This window comes from Eumetopias jubatus, unplaced genomic scaffold, assembly GCF_037043125.1.
Source record: "Eumetopias jubatus isolate StellerSeaLion01/CBP00866 unplaced genomic scaffold, mEumJub1_p1.0 scaffold_4, whole genome shotgun sequence".
NCBI lineage: Eukaryota > Metazoa > Chordata > Mammalia > Carnivora > Otariidae > Eumetopias > Eumetopias jubatus.
The window spans coordinates 123,470,672-123,486,216 of record NW_028274810.1 but is presented as its reverse complement, the minus strand read 5'-3'; the positions used below and the strand labels follow the sequence as shown (position 1 = coordinate 123,486,216).

The following is a 15,545-nucleotide window of genomic DNA, read 5'->3' as shown; positions in this document are numbered from 1 at the left end:
CCTGCCCGCAGATCTTCAGAACGCGACCTAGATAGAGGATCAAGTGTGCGCCGAACGCTTCCCGTGGGCCTCCTGCACGCGGCGGCCGCCGGCCGGCCGGCCCCCCCCACCCTCCCTCACCCGCTCAGCGCTTCGCGATCATCTCATCGGCCGGCAAGTCCCCGAACAGGCCACACCTCCCCATCCCACGGGTCTTCGCGGCTACATGTTACTCCGCCCGTGGACTTGAAAGTAAACTTCTAGGCATCCTTCCAGTTCCAGCGTGGGTTCGGCCTCCTTTGGGAGTCTAACCTGACTCCTCTGGGCAGGTGGCCTTTTCTTGTGCTTTCATCATACTTAGTATCTGCCCCCAGGACTCTTAAATTTTCAGTTGTTTGTATGCTGGTTTCTTTGAGGGCCTGGGTCATGCCTTTATCTGTTTCCAGCATCTGTGATTGTACCTGCACACAGGTGTCAAATACACACAGCGCGTAATAACCTTCTGTATGGGATCCCCCTCCTTCATTCAGACAACTGCTGTGTTGCCGAGCACTGTTCTAGGGCTGGGAATGCAGCAAAGTAGGTGACAGTCTTCTTATGGAGCTCACATTCTTCACATCAAAAAGGAACTTTTCACTCTTAAAATTATTTCCAATTTAGGTACAGACTGGCATTTTCTGATTAACAAAGGATTTCATGCAACTGGATTACTGATTTATTTCCCTGATGATATCTTGCTCTTGAAAAGAAGGTTGAAGAGTGATTACAACTGGAAAAGTTGCCATTGCTCTGGATCTTTCAGTGTGTGGCCAGGGCTGTGTTTCTATTTGCTCTGCTCCCAGCGAGGGCAGGGAAAGAGCCTCCATGCATCCCAGGTTCCTTATGTCACTTCCCTTAGCCGGATCAGAAACCCAGAGCTGCAGTGACACCAGCCTCCTGATGGACTCTCTCAGGGTCCCCAGAAACATGCTGCGCCACAGCCACACTTGGTAGTCGTCAGTGAAGAAGAACCAGGACGAAGGACTTGCCAATTCCTGACAGATGGGGAGCTACAGCTGGGGTGGTGGGTGTGGAGGTTTCTTCCCAATCTCCCTGTACACCGGCCTGAACTGTGGTCCTTGGCTCCCTCTCCACAGTCCGGAGCCCAGATGCACTAGGTTTCTAGGTGCCCACTGCATTCCTTTGCAACCAACCTCATTTTGTGATCGCTACAGTTTCATCTCTGAGACTTCCCTACCCTTCTGGGCTACCTTCTGATTTTCAGTTGTTAAGAAGTGTGCTGTTTGAAGCGAGTCTCACCGGATGTCCTAGAAAAACACCCAGTGTGTGTTTGTTGTTCAGTCCATAACTAAGGTGGGGAAGAACTCTACTGACTGAGGCTCTTGGGGAAAAGATGTCAGGAGTTAAGAACGCAAGGTCACTGTGAGCCAACGGGTGTCAAGAAGCTGCAATTTTAGCTGCCCTGCACTCCACCGGTACACTCCAGTGGGGGCCCGGCGGTCCTCTCAAAGGGGTCGACTGTTTTTGGAATCTCAGTACAAGCTTGGGAAACCACAGAGAAAATGTAGAGAAGAGGGTCAACAGCCAAGTGGAACCCCCAGAAGAGGTCGGACATGGTGAGTAGCCACAGCGCAGTGAACAGGAAGGGGTAGAAGCAGCTTATCTAAAGAAAAAGAAGACCTAAGGCAGCAGCCTGACGTTCACAATGTGGGGTGAGGGAAAGGTAGGAGACTGCATTCATTCCAAAATTACAGAGCGTAGGGGAAGGCACAACGAGTGAAATTTCAGAGACAGGATGAAATTCTTCATGCGTCACAATGAGCGACTTTCCAGGGCTGGGCACATCGCCACCAGCATCTGGCCTTGCCGTGGGAGATGATGGTGCCTCACTGATGGCCGGATCCCAGGAGGGCTCCTGCCAGGGATGCCTCAGCACTGATTCACGCCCTGGGTGGAAGGTTAAATGGCCTCTGAAATCATGTCTGGTGAGGACTGCTCTGGAAGGTCATTCCCATTAGTCTTTAAGTTACGTTGACCAAAGTGACCAAGTGGTAATCTTCCAGACTTTGGATGTACAACATGCCAGAGAAATTTATTTAGGGGCCGGACCCTTTAGAGTAACAGAGGAGGCTCGGGACCCAGCATCTCATGCAAATAACTTTTTTCTATCCCAGAAAAGCCACATGGTGGTGGCGGGGGGGGGGGGGGGGGGCGGGTAGAAAAAAGGCCTATGAGCCTTGTATCCAATAGGAACTTCTGTGTGATTTCTGTTTCGTCCTACGCCGCGACTCCAGGCTGTGCCCAGGCTCTGACTCGGACATACTCCCTGACTCCCGCTGAAGGGTTATGGGGCCATCCCAGGCCAGTGGCCCAACCGGATGGCCCAGGCTCCCTGAGCTCTGAGCACAGCGCCCAGAACAGCAGAGGAACAGACCTGCACTCTCTTCCCCGTGGGGGTCACTAATCCTGGTCACGACTCGCTCATTCTTGCCAAATCACTGTGGAGTGCACCGAGGGGGCTCCCCCAGCAGGGTGACGAAGGACGGGTGCACCTTTAGTTGCTGCAAACAAAGCTGCTTTGCACAGCAGGGTAAAGCAGCCAATTCCCATCTGCACTAGGGAGATAATAAGAGGAATTTGGAATGCAAGGTTCCTAGCCCCCTCTGTAACATCAATTCCTTCAGTACCTTGTGCACTGCTCCACTGTGGAGCGGATAAACTGGCCGATCAGTGCCAGGAACTGTTCGGTGTACCGCGAGTGAAACTGCTTCAGCAGGGTGAGCAGTCCCAGGACGAGTGGCGGCCAGTCCACGGGGTCGGCAGGCTTCCGGCAGACCATTCCTGCAAGGAGCGACAAAGGAGGAATTAGGCCACCCAGCGAAGTGCTTTCCTTTGGTGGTGTTCATCCAGTGGGCATGTTTGTGAATGTCAAAATGTCTGGGGACCGCGCCACCGCCAGCAGATGACTATCTGGAGGGAATGACAACTCTGGACTCCACTTTGAATTAGGCCTGGGGTCAGAGTGGTCTGACTCAACATCATAAAATGGTGGCTGATTTTTATAATCACCACCACTGTCTCTTTTGGTTAATACAGTAACACGTGCCATTATAGGAAAGCTGAAAGATACAAATGAAGGTAAATGAGAAGGTGAACATTACCTATAAGCAACTTAGTGGCCGCATAGTAGCATTAGGTGTGCTGAACCACTCTCTTAAATGAAAGCGGTTTAAACCCCAGATAACATATTTAAGAAGTATCTTTAAACACAATGTTGAACGTTATACAGTAAAAGAATCTGCAGAAGCCTAGACAGTGGAAGAAGGAAATGTGGGGAGTGAGTGAGCGCCAAAGCTGGCTTTTGCACTAACGATTTCTGCCCCAATCTGGACACCGCGGCCTTCTGCCCAGATGGCTGCAGGGGGAACAGGAGCTAGAGCTTAGGGTCTTTGAGGGGAAACACAATGCTGAAAAAGAACCAGGTTGGAGGACTTACATCACCTGATTTCAAGACTTATTATAATAAGTTATAGTAATCAAGGCAGTATTGGCATGAGGATAAAGAGATCAATGGAAGAGAAGAGAAAAACCAGAAATAGTCCCACCCTTATAGGAACAATTGAATTTCCACGAATATCCAAATGATTTAATGGAGAATGAGAGACCTTTTCAATAAATGGTGCTGAAACTGGATATCCTTATGCTGTACATAGAAAGTAATTTTAAATGGACCACAGACCTCAGTGTAAGAGCTAAAACCACAAAGCTTCTAGAAAAAAAACCATAGAAGAATATCTTTATGACCTTAGGGTTAGTCAAAGATTTCTCAAGATATAGAAAGGACAATTATAAAAGAAGAATAGATAATTGGACCTTATCAATATTGAACATTTCTGCTCATTAAAGTCACCAGTAAGAAAATGAATAGGGAAACCAGAGTCTGTGAGAAAAAACTCACACTATCTGACAAAGAACTTGTATCCATGATATATAAATAACTCCTACCACTCAGTGATTAAAAAAAAAAAAAGGCTATCAACCTAATTTAAAAACAGGCAAAGGACTTGAACACTTAACAAAGAAAGATAGAAAGAATGGCCAAAAAGCGCTCAACATCATGAATCATTAGGGGAAGGCAAATGAAAACTACGAGATACCACACACACCCCCATTAGAACAGTTAAAATTAAAAAAGACTAACATTGCCAAAAGCTGGTGGGATGTAAAATGGACACCACTTTGGAGAAAGGCATTAGACAGGCCTTCAGATCCCGCATCTGGGTTCCTGTGAAGGCTGGGCCATCCCTTACTTAAACCAGAAGATGCCCAAACAAGTTATCCTCATTTCCCTAACCTGGGCCTCGGCAACTCTGAATTTACTCAATGCCCACTGGACGAGACAACGATGATCATCAGAACACGGAGAGATGACCTTTTCCAGGTGGAGAACAGCAGTGACACTTACAGCAAAAGCTTCCTCTCTGAATGTGGCCCCACGGAGATTCTGCCTTAAAGACAGACCAAGGCAGGCAGGTGTTTCTTAGGTCAGTCCTGAGAGCAATCCTCAGCAGGGTTAAATACGTGTTTTCTGGGTCTCCAAACACCCTGATGTCCCTTCCTAGTCCTACTTATCATAATTTTGCTTCCCAGATTAACACATCACTAATTCATGAAAAGAACTGTAGTCAGGTATAGATGCATCTCTAGGACACTAAAAAGTTTGTTTTGTTTAAAGATCTGGAATTCGACGGAATAGTGAAATGCTTCCTATGAGCAGCTATATAATGAAAGAAATACTACCTAAGAATGAGACCAGTGAACAAATAGTCTTTATGAAAACAGGATCATCTTCATGCACTGACAATCCATCATTACAGAGGGTCACGTATTCTTGTTTAGTTCTAACACAGAGACAACAGAGGAACAATGTGACTCTGAGTCTTGAAATGAACTCCTAAGTCGACCCTGGGACGGTTCTTTACGTTGATTTTGACCAATATACAGAAAAGGACTTAGCGTCAGGGCAATGCTTGCTCCGTGCCAGGAACTGTATTAGGTTGTTCAGAAAATCGGGTTGGCCTGAGAGGTTACGTAACTTGGCCACAGTCACACAGGTGAATGCTGGTCGAGCCAGAATCCGGACTCACGTCCGTCCATCAGTCCTGCGGTGGTACTGACGGGAGCCACCACGCTCTGCATTCTGTGGCAGGGACACGTACTGTTATGGGAGCTGTGTCTGGAATCGAGGAGTATTTCTGAATGAGAGGATAAAAACCTTACAGAGATTCCACATCTTTATCCTTAAAGAGCTTATGAAATAAGAAGGGGAAATAGCTCAAGGAAGAAATCATTTTGGAATTGCTGGCTAAGAAACAGCACATTTACAGGAAAACTCCTATAATATTTTTAAAGTAAATAAACCTCTATAGCGGATTTGACAAAGCTCAACTTTGATATAAAGTTTAGAGGCAGAGGAAGGACCTGGGAAGCTATTAGAAAAGTGTTCATAAAAATAGTAAGATAAAGTGATCAATGGCAAGAAAAAAAATAGGGCGATGTGCCTGGCCAGGACAAACATACTGAAAGGCTTTGATAGCTCGTTTGTACCGAATATTTTCACACGTCATCACATGTATAGACATTGTAAAGTAACTGGTTATGGCTGTTACTTTTCACACAGCGGCTCCTGATACTCGGGAGGCACATGCCACCTATGAGATTGGAACGGTAACCAAAGGAAGTTTCTCTCACACCATGTCAGCTGCCTAAACATTAAAGAAAGGAGAGAAGCGAAGATCCCACACATTTTACAAGTTGGCTAATCTTTGGAAATCAAGGGTGGACTATATTTGGTTAATGGTAAATCCACTGTCTACACCTCATGAAGGGACACTGTACTTCACAGGCCCAAAGACGTGCATTTTCTCCACACACTTCTGACTAAGGAAAGATCTCGTCGGTGACACAGCACTCTCCCTACAAAAGAGCTTTTGGTGAGGTATTAATCCACTGTTACCGTGTTACTGTGACTTCTTGCAAGGAATGTCATACAGTACCTAGGTTTTTGTTGTACTGAAGTTTTGGCAACTGCGCGATCAAAAATAGGAAGTTGACAACTGGGAAGTAGGGTAAGCGCTTTGTTGTGATGTATATCTGGAAAGAGAAAGGTAAGAAAAATCGATGGCTTCTTCCCAAGGCACAAGACTGGAACACATGTTCAAATGGAAAGCTTCCATTTTCTTTCAGTTTGCTCTTCAGGCTACCGAAAACAGGGAGGGTTCAGCATTAATTTGCTGCCTGCAGAGTTAAATGTAATACCACCGACCCCTGCAAACATAAAAACCTATATAAAAACGAGCCCTTTTGGGAAGGGAACAATTTTGCTTGGAGATGAGCAGTTACTTTCCCCTCAAATCCTCTTCATGTCATTCACAAAGGGAGAGGGGAAAGGATGGGACATGTCGCAGAGCGGTCTCCTTGTTAGCTGTAGCGCACACAGTACAGTCGGGGATACCCGGCCACCGCCCTCCCTCCCTCAACTCCCCGGGGAGCAAGGCAGCGCTCTGGCTGGGAGCCCTGGCTCTGGTCAGACTGCCTGTCTCCCGCGCTCGCCCGCGTGGAGCCCCGGGAAAGTCATCAGCCTCTGGGCCTCCAGAGGCTTCGAGTTCCTCACCCGACGATGGCATGGTTCATGGTGCTGCTAGGATGATGGGACGTCACCCATGGCCGGGGCTGACAGGGCTTGGCACGAGGGGAGTGCTCATAAAATGTTAGCTGCCACTTAGTTTCTTAGCTTTTGTCCAAAACCCAGGGGAGCGTATAGCTTTCCTATTTTACAGATTTTAGAAAGGTCATAGAGGGTCTAGGCTTACAGCCTATCATCAAAGTCATCAGTATTTCTGCATCAAAACATGAATATTCACTGAAGTACAAACAGCCTTATGTCAGTTTGGGACGAGTTTTGCCACCAAATGAGATTTGGCACCAACTTGGAGAAAAACCTTTCAGCTCGCAGAGGTTTTTGGAAGTCAGAATTGCAGAAGACAGTCTGTGGCCCCAGATTATGGTTGTGATTACTGTCAGCCACGAGGGAAGCATCTTTGGGTCCCAAGGATCAATGCCATCACTTAGCAGCAGTTCAAATACAAAACCCCAGATAAACCTAAAACTGATCTCCTACAGATAAGAGTATCTCACTTTTTAAGGAACTGTGGCAAACACGGTATCACCTGATTCCCGTGGCCTGAATCAGGCAGGGAAGGTGTGATCACCCTATCACTCGTGGGAAACTGGAACTCAGGAAGGGAGGGGGCTTAAGAGAATGGAGATTCTGGGATTAGAACCCAGGCTCTCCCAATATTTTAGCAGGTGATCTGCTATCTGGGCCAGATCTCCGCGGGGACCATCCATCTCCTGCCATTCCACTCCATACTTGAATCATTGACCTTATTCAGCGGGTTGTGGATGCCAGCCGCCTCCAGGTAGGCTGTGATCTCATACAAGAGCGTGTTGTCTTCTTTGGGGTAAGGAAGCGAAGGGTCCTGATAGTGGGCTTCAATATCTGCCAGGAGAGCCCTCCGCGAGGAAAGACAAAACAGAACAGGGATAAACGTTAGAGATGAACACCGTTCATACAACAGTTAACACAGGCCACGATGTGATCTTTCTGGGCCTCGGTTTCATCTGTAAAATGAGGGCTTGATCCTCCTAATTCTCAGTTTCCATACCTGTGATTGGTTGTTAAGTGGAAAATGTGACGTAGAATATTTTATCTTTTGGAGTTAAATCGAATGCTTTTGCCGTTCCAATTTTTATGAACTGACTGAACTGTTTTCAATAACTGCTTTGTCAAAAGCGCTGAACTACTGACTGGCAAGAAAAGATTACTTATTTTTAAGTAGAGGCTGGGAATGAGAGCAAGTCGCTGGGGAGATGGAGGCTGTGACTGTACTTCGTGGACGTGCGCCCACAGCGACTCCTGGTAATTAGCACACTTCGAACAGCTCTTCGGATGATCAGTGACTCAGCCCTCCGGAAATCCAGGTGTGGATTTTGGTAACAGTTGCTTTCTCAATCTGTGCAAGTCCTTAGCACAATGTCTGATGGGTCCTAAGTGATCTGTAGATGTTGACTGAATAAAGGAACCCATCAGTAATGAGTGAGTGAGAGAGAGAGAGAGAGAGAGAAAGAAGACCAAGGGACAAGACTGAGGAAGGGGGCTTATACAGACAGATTTGGTTATCCCTTGGAAGGAAGGCTCTAAATTCAGAGAGCCTTCTTACCTGAAAAGGTTGTAAAAGGGTAAATACTGAAGAAATTGGGGTGCTAATGGATAATGAATAATCCAGGCCCCTGGGTGGCTGTTTCGAATACCAGCACTTACTTATTGAGATTCTCCAGAGCGGCTGCCAGATGTTTGGAGTCAAACCGACAAGAATAATTGAGTTCATTGGCAATCTGTTGTCTCAGAATCTGCATCTGCCCCACCTGGGAACAAGCAAGAGGAAGAAGAGGTAGAACACACAGTGCTTCCAGGTGACAGTGAGGAGGCAAACATGAAGATGACCGTTTTTTACTGGAAGGATCACTATGTTCTATAGGAAAATCTAAGGATTTCCTGGACTGGTTCCGTGGCTAAGACCAGTGTCTTCCCCGATGGAGCACAGGGAACGTCTGGATAGGCTCCTGTATGCCAACCTCAAATATCCCTGAAGTCTAAAATTATACGAAGTGACATTAATGGTCACTTGTTCACATAATAAAGGTGTCTGTTTTGAAGCTCTTATTTATGATCTTTTGAAATAAGTTCTCCAAGCTTAGTGGCTGCTAATGAGAAGCCCTACTTCCTTCATTTGTCCTAAGCTGAACTTTCTTGAGTCCCAACGATGCCATTTCACTCTGTTTTTCTAAAATTTGGTGACTATAAGCCTAGCCACATCGCCCAGAATTACAGATTATATAACAACCTGGGTTATAAACTCCCAAAAAGGCCCTTCTAACAATGATAACCTCTCATCCAAGGGTTCCTAACCTTGTTCTGGTACCTTGGACCTCTTTGGGAATCTGGTGAAGCCTACTGACACTGTCTTAGAATAATTCTTTTCAATGTGCAAAATAGGGGCGCCTGGCTGGCTCAGTAGAGCATGTGACTCTTGACCTTGGGGTTGTAAATTCGAGCTCCACATTGGGTGTAGAGATTACTTAAAAATAAAGTCTTTAAAATAAAATAAATGTGCACAATAAAACATATAGGATAACAATGGAAGCCAGTTGTGACAAAGTGTAATTCCCAGACCATTAAAAGACGAGATCTGTGATACAGAGTTATGTCAGCATGGCAGATTAAAGTCATGTCAGCATGGCAGATTAAGCATTTCTGAGTAGTGATGAGCATAAATGGTATCTGGAGGTGTCTATAACCCCTGTCCAGTGATAGGAAACTACCTCTGGGTCAGGTCTGGGACAGAGTTCAGATTGTTCCAACAAGTTCAATTTGTTGGCATCATAAAGTCAAAAGTAAATTCTTTTTGTGCCCGTGAATTTCTTCATTCCTATTCTAGGAAAGCTGTCCCCAAAAGATTAGCAAGAGGAAGAGGAGGAACCGGAGGGAAGACTGTTTTATGATGCTAGTAACAGTGAGGGAGAAATGGACACAGTGGTTGGGAGCAGAGAAAAGTTAAGAAAAAAAGAGTGGCCTTCTCTAAGAGCAAAGAAAAGATCTTTAGATAAATGGAACCTGTAACAGTTAAAAGTGTTTTAAATGACCTCGGATGTGTTACTTTTGACCACTATTCTTACTAGATTATTATTGTACTTATGTGAAGAAAATAAAATTTAAAAAATGTTCTCATAGGAAACCTTTTATTAATAGAAAAATATTATTGAAAAACTGGAATAGGGCAAGGCCAAGAAAATAGTGGGTTCCCTCAGGCCACTCAATAATGTCCTTCCAACCTTTTTTCTGGCCCATGGACTCCTTGCTTAATTCTCGATACTCTATGTCCAGGATTCCCTCGAAAATCCCAGTCTAGGAAAGGAAGCAGAGATACGGGCAGTTTAACCTAACTTGCTCTTCTCTAAAGCATATGCAGTCTCCGTGACCAACGTTTTCTCTTTGGTGCTCACTTACTACAAGCTGTTACGAAGGTTCTAGAGGCTGAGCAGTCTGGGAGCTGATGCACTCGATCTACCTATTTGCTGTCTAGCTGGAGAGATCTTCGGACTGTCTGTCTTTCTCCAGCTTTCTGGGAAGCGCTGCCCCATACAACAGTCACAGCTGCACGTGGCTCTTTAAACTTAAACTGATGCGAATGAATAAAAGTTAAAATCCAGTTCCTCATTCCCACAAGCCACATCTTAAATGCTCACTAACTACATGAGACTAGTGGCTACCATCAGACAGCGCAGAATATTTCCATCGCTCTTCCAGATGAGCCAAAGACAAACGGACAAATCTGTCCTTGAGGGCTTTATGTAAAGATCACGGACTTAGACAAATACTTGGTTATTCCTGAACTACCACCAATTACAACTCACGGAGGTCTGTACTAGCCCCTGGGGAACCTCTTTGAAGCATCTCTGTAATCTCCCTCAGCCTCCCACAGAGCTGAGACTCAGGCCTGTCCAACCTCAGGCAATTCTCTACTCCTCCTAAAGGGCTTCCCAGAAATTAGAAACTTAGCCTGAGAAGCTCTCAGGATCTGGAAATCATGTGGCTAAGGGAGTGTTGGACATCTGTAACAAGAGGACACCCAGCAGAGTCAAAGGCTCTGTGTGTTACCTAGTCTAAGTTTCCAAATTAAAAAAAAAACTCACTGCAATTATGGGAAATATATTGTGAATTTGGCTAAGGCACCATCAGTACTCTCTCAATGAACAACTAATATAATTGGGAGCAAGAGAATGGAACTCCCCCAAATTCCCACAGCAGCCCAGACTTTTCTTGTGGTTGGTGAGACTTTTTTTTTAAGATTTTATTTATTTATTTGACAGAGAAAGAGACAGTGAGAGAGGGAACACAAGCAGGGGGAGTGGGAGAGGGAGAAGCAGGCTTCCTGCGGAATAGGGAGCCCAATGTGGGACTCGATCCCAGGACCCCAGGATCATGACCTGAGCCAAAGGCCAGATGCTTAACGACTGAGCCACCCAGGCGCCCCGGTAGGTGAGACTTTTAACCGTGAAATGGTTTTCCACCAGGACACCTACTCTTTCCTACTGCTCTGTAAGTGGGCTTTCTGAGGAGGCAGCGAGTATTTCCTTTAACGCTGTGTCTCACAGCAAGTGATGATGCTTTGCACATGAGTGTTCAACAAAGCGGTGTTGAATGTCTTGGATCATCACATGATGAGAGGAAGACACACAGAAGACACAGAGGGTCCCCGGAGCTGACACTACGGCGTGAAGGCAGGAAAGCACGTAAGTGAATTCGAAAGTAACTTAGATTTCCATCCAACAAGTTAATTTCATTTCACTTTCTTACTCGTTTCTAGATTTAGACAACAGTGTTCTATTCATGGTGTAAGGATAACTTACATCCCAGAGAACTTGGCTTTCTAACATCTGTGCAGACCCAAGAGGGGAGAGAGACAATGTCCTGTTCTCACACCTCCTTGGAGCAGACCAGAGCTGTGCACTGACAGAGGAGCTCATTAAATAAACCTGTTACGTCAGGATGGAGCACCACCGAGGGAGGAAGATTTCCATTTCTTTGTGTGAAAGCACTTCTCATCTGAAGTCATTTAAAAAAAAAAAAGCCAAGAAACGGTTCTCTTTGGTGAAAGGAGAATGACAGGCCAATCAACGAAAAACACAGTCAAGAAACAGTTCCAGAATGGATGATAAAGGACAACTAATTTAGAAGTAACGATAAACTGAAGTGTTGTATGTTTGCTTTGATGACGAAAGAAGCATGGCTTTCTCTGGGTAACAAAGTTATAAGAAAATAATAATTTAAAAAAATATAGTATTGATTATCACCCTCTCTCAACATACCTTCATGATAGCCTCGAGATAAGATGTCCAAATCTTCTGTGTTTTGGCAATGGCGGAAAAATAAATTTTATTCGAATTTGCTGAAAGGTTAAAATACAATTTTCTGTTTAGTAAAAATTGAAAAGCTAGTGTTACCTCCATCTCAGGCTACTTTCAGAACACTCACCTACTATGCTTTTTAGGGGGCTGACAGCATTCATGAGAGTTTTCAAAGTATCCTGTACAGTTCTGTCTCTCAGGATAATCTTCTGAAACATACTGAGGAAATTCTAAAACAAGAAGACACGTAAGGAACTAAATATAAATATAAATTATTTATATAAATATAAATATATTTATATTTATATAAATATGAATTATTTATATAAATATAAATAAATATAATGAATACAGTAAATAATACTTCAGTTAACTGAAGTGCTATACAGAACACAGCCTGGCCTAAGTCACAAAATGCTATAAAGGGTACCAGGGAAGCAGCAACTTCCAGTTCCCGTTAGAAACACCCCCTGCTTGGAGGAGTTGCTGGTTTCAGAGAGAGTCTCCACTTCCTCCCATGAAACTCCCCAAACCAGTCTACACATAAAAATGCTGTGCTGGCCAAAGAAATTCTAGTTTATGCTCAGTTCTTATCTACCTAACAAGAAGCATATATGTGTGTCCGGCATCGGTATAGGAAAACATGAAAGAAGAGCTAAATGAGCTACTCTCATCTCTCCCAGGGCAGCAGGAAGCATGCACAGAAGTTGAAAGGCTCACCTGTAGCTCTTTGACAATCATAAAGCACAGAAGCCTGTCTAACCCGTTCAGACCAAAAGTCCCCAAGGTGGTCTGGATTTCTGAGAAGAGGCGGCTGCTGGTTACTTCTTGGTGAGTTTTCATATCGTACCAAGTGTTCAGCTGGTCCACGTGACACGTCATTCTAAAAGAAAAACAAACACTTAAAACCCAAAAGCAGCTCAGAATGAGTTCATCCTGAGGAGATGTGGGACGCAACAGGATTTGGGCATCAGATATGAGGAACGATGGTTATGTGATCTGTTTAATAACCTCTGCATCTAGGCACCCAGTGTATCTCACGGTGAATGCCCAGTTGCCAGGAAGGCAAAATTCGGTGAAATCACCTTTTCCTGCCCTATGGCAGGTCACTGGTTTGTCTAATGCATTTCCAGTGAGTCGGGCTGTCGTCTGGAGCTGAGCAGAGAGGACGAGCTTGGATTTGGTTGTCAGGCTGGACGACGTTAAGAGCCCAGTCTTCTCTCCACAGGGTCTTTAGATTCCCAGAGACGGGGCCATGAGAGTCTTGTGTCATTTCCATTTTGATAAGGAAGGAACTTCGAATCTTGCCGCCCTATCGAACATTTGTGACTGTGACAACACAGCCATTCCCTCTTTCCTCCTGGTTCTGGTCACCAACCAATGATTCCTTTCAGACTTAAGAGTGTGCTGACAGCAATGATAACAACCGACAATATTTACTGAGCACCTCTTAGGTGTTAGGTTCTGTGCTAAGACCTTTTCCTTTTCCTCCTCATCATGGCCCTGTGATATTCAAGCTGTGTGACCCTCATTTTACAGATAAGACAACTTAGTGAGGCCTGATTCCAACACCACATCCTTAACCACCATTTTCCTGGCTCTCAAATGCTGGCACAGGGGCCTTAAATCACTGTTGGGTGGGTTCAAAAGATATGCCCAGGTCCCATTCCTGGGGTTTCACTGGGTAGGTGTGTGGTGGAAACCCAGCCTCTGAAATTCTAGTCAGCTCCACAGATGATATGCTCCCAATTCTAAGACCCAGGACATCTCTTTATTGAAATGAGGCTCAGGAGGAGAGGCTTACATTTGGAAGGAAATGGGAAGAACAAGATGTCCAGAACTGCATTCTACTTTCAAGCTTCGAAGTGTCCTGCTCCTGGCACCCAGTGCTGGCACTCTGAATGTCACTTGAGAGGCTCCCCGTGTTGATGCATCAGTCGGTAATACGACATGGAAATCCTGCTCCCAATGCTTAGTCCTCTCTGCAAGTCTTAACATGGCACTACATGGAGAATCTTCTAGAAGGGCTTTAGTGACCCACCCTTGGGTACCAAGAAAGCAGGAGTTATAAAACATTCTGGGTCATTTACTCTTTTTCCATGAGTCATAGACAAAACTCATTTGTGCTTGAATTTTTGGAAGAAGTTTACATATAGGGTGTTAAGTTGCGTAACTTTTGAGATACCAAATAAGCTGGAATTTGAAGGCAGTACAGAAGAGCCATGTCATAAAGATATTCAACTTACACAAATCCAACAACACATGCACTGCTGGACAGAGAGAGAAGAGAAGTCAACTTTCCCTGGGTAATCACACCAACCACTCCACTCAGTGAGCATGCGCACAGGGCTAAACATGAGACAGAAAACAGGAGCCTGCCCTTCCCTCAGCTGGGCTTAGTCCCAACTGCCTCGTCAGAAGCTCGACAGAAGAAGGTGGAAAACTAGATGTCAAGAGAGAAGCAGTGTGCAAGTCTCTCCGATGGTGCCCACCTAAAATAATCTTAAGGGTGGTTTGATTATAATGAGATGTTCACCCGTGTGACCGTATATGAACTGTGATCCACTGCATGCAGAGCTGTGCAGCCTGCCCTCTAACGGCATAGTGTTTAAGAGTTGGGCCCCGGGGTCAGAGGCTACCATTTAGACCCAGACCTTGGATAAGTGACTTATCTTTTCTGCACCTCAGTTACTTCTCTTTAACATGGGAAGAATAACAATACCTCAGAGATTGCTGTGATGAGTAAAGGAAGGGATGTGTGTGAAGGGCTGAGAAGTGTGTACAAGGGAAGTGCTAGAAAACTGCATGGGTGTGCGGGTAATCTTCAAAGGCCAGGCTGTGACAAGTGCAAGACTCAGTGACGGGAACGGGGCGCAGGCACAGATGAGCAATCTGTAATGAAAATGTTTTCATATGCCAGGGGGTCCACGGGCCAAGTGGGTAGGACATTAGTTGGAAAGCAAGAGGAGCACAAAACCAAAAGGTGGCTGAACAGACCTTAGATTTATCTTAACCTTTTATTTCCTTGGACCGGGGTCTCCTAAGGCACACTGCGGAAAATACCCTGTCTCAGAAAAAGTGACTCTAATAAACCCACTAGAATTGATCCAAGTGTGGTAAGAACAAGGGTGTGATCTGAGGAAAATGTTCAGAGACTTCTATTGTCCACCGTGTTCAAGGCCCAGTGGAATTCAGATACACCTACTTGGGGTCTGTGATCCTCAAGATTTCTCTGCAGAGTCGACCGATAAATGTTACGGACTCGTCCACAGGGGTAAACTTTGGTATTGGAATATGAGTAGACTGGTACATACTCTGCCAATCCTGAATCTAGAAACCAAACCAAACCATAAGTATTTAGTACAATTAGCCTTTGAATAACATGAGGGCCAGGGCACTGACCCCCACCACAGCTGAAAATCCACATGCAACTTTTGATTCCCTTAAAACTTAACTACTAAAAAAACCCCCCAAAAAACCCCCAAAACAAAAAACAATAACAACAACAAAAACCTTAACTACTAACTCATAGCCTA

At 45.2% G+C, this 15,545-nt stretch overlaps 1 protein-coding gene across 2 annotated transcripts in view; it reads right to left on the bottom strand.

Moving 5' to 3' along the window:
- Positions 1-15,545, bottom strand: part of WASHC5 (WASH complex subunit 5) — a 61,558-nt gene that overhangs the window by 6,621 nt on the left and 39,392 nt on the right. For both annotated transcript variants that reach the window (XM_028105537.2, XM_028105538.2), the window contains exons 20-27: positions 15,215-15,339; positions 12,730-12,892; positions 12,137-12,239; positions 11,971-12,050; positions 8,363-8,466; positions 7,425-7,554; positions 6,036-6,132; positions 2,667-2,820 (exon numbers count right to left, since the gene is read on the bottom strand). In XM_028105537.2, coding sequence (XP_027961338.1) covers positions 2,667-2,820; positions 6,036-6,132; positions 7,425-7,554; positions 8,363-8,466; positions 11,971-12,050; positions 12,137-12,239; positions 12,730-12,892; positions 15,215-15,339 — 956 coding nt within the window. The remainder of the gene's footprint in view (positions 1-2,666; positions 2,821-6,035; positions 6,133-7,424; positions 7,555-8,362; positions 8,467-11,970; positions 12,051-12,136; positions 12,240-12,729; positions 12,893-15,214; positions 15,340-15,545) is intronic.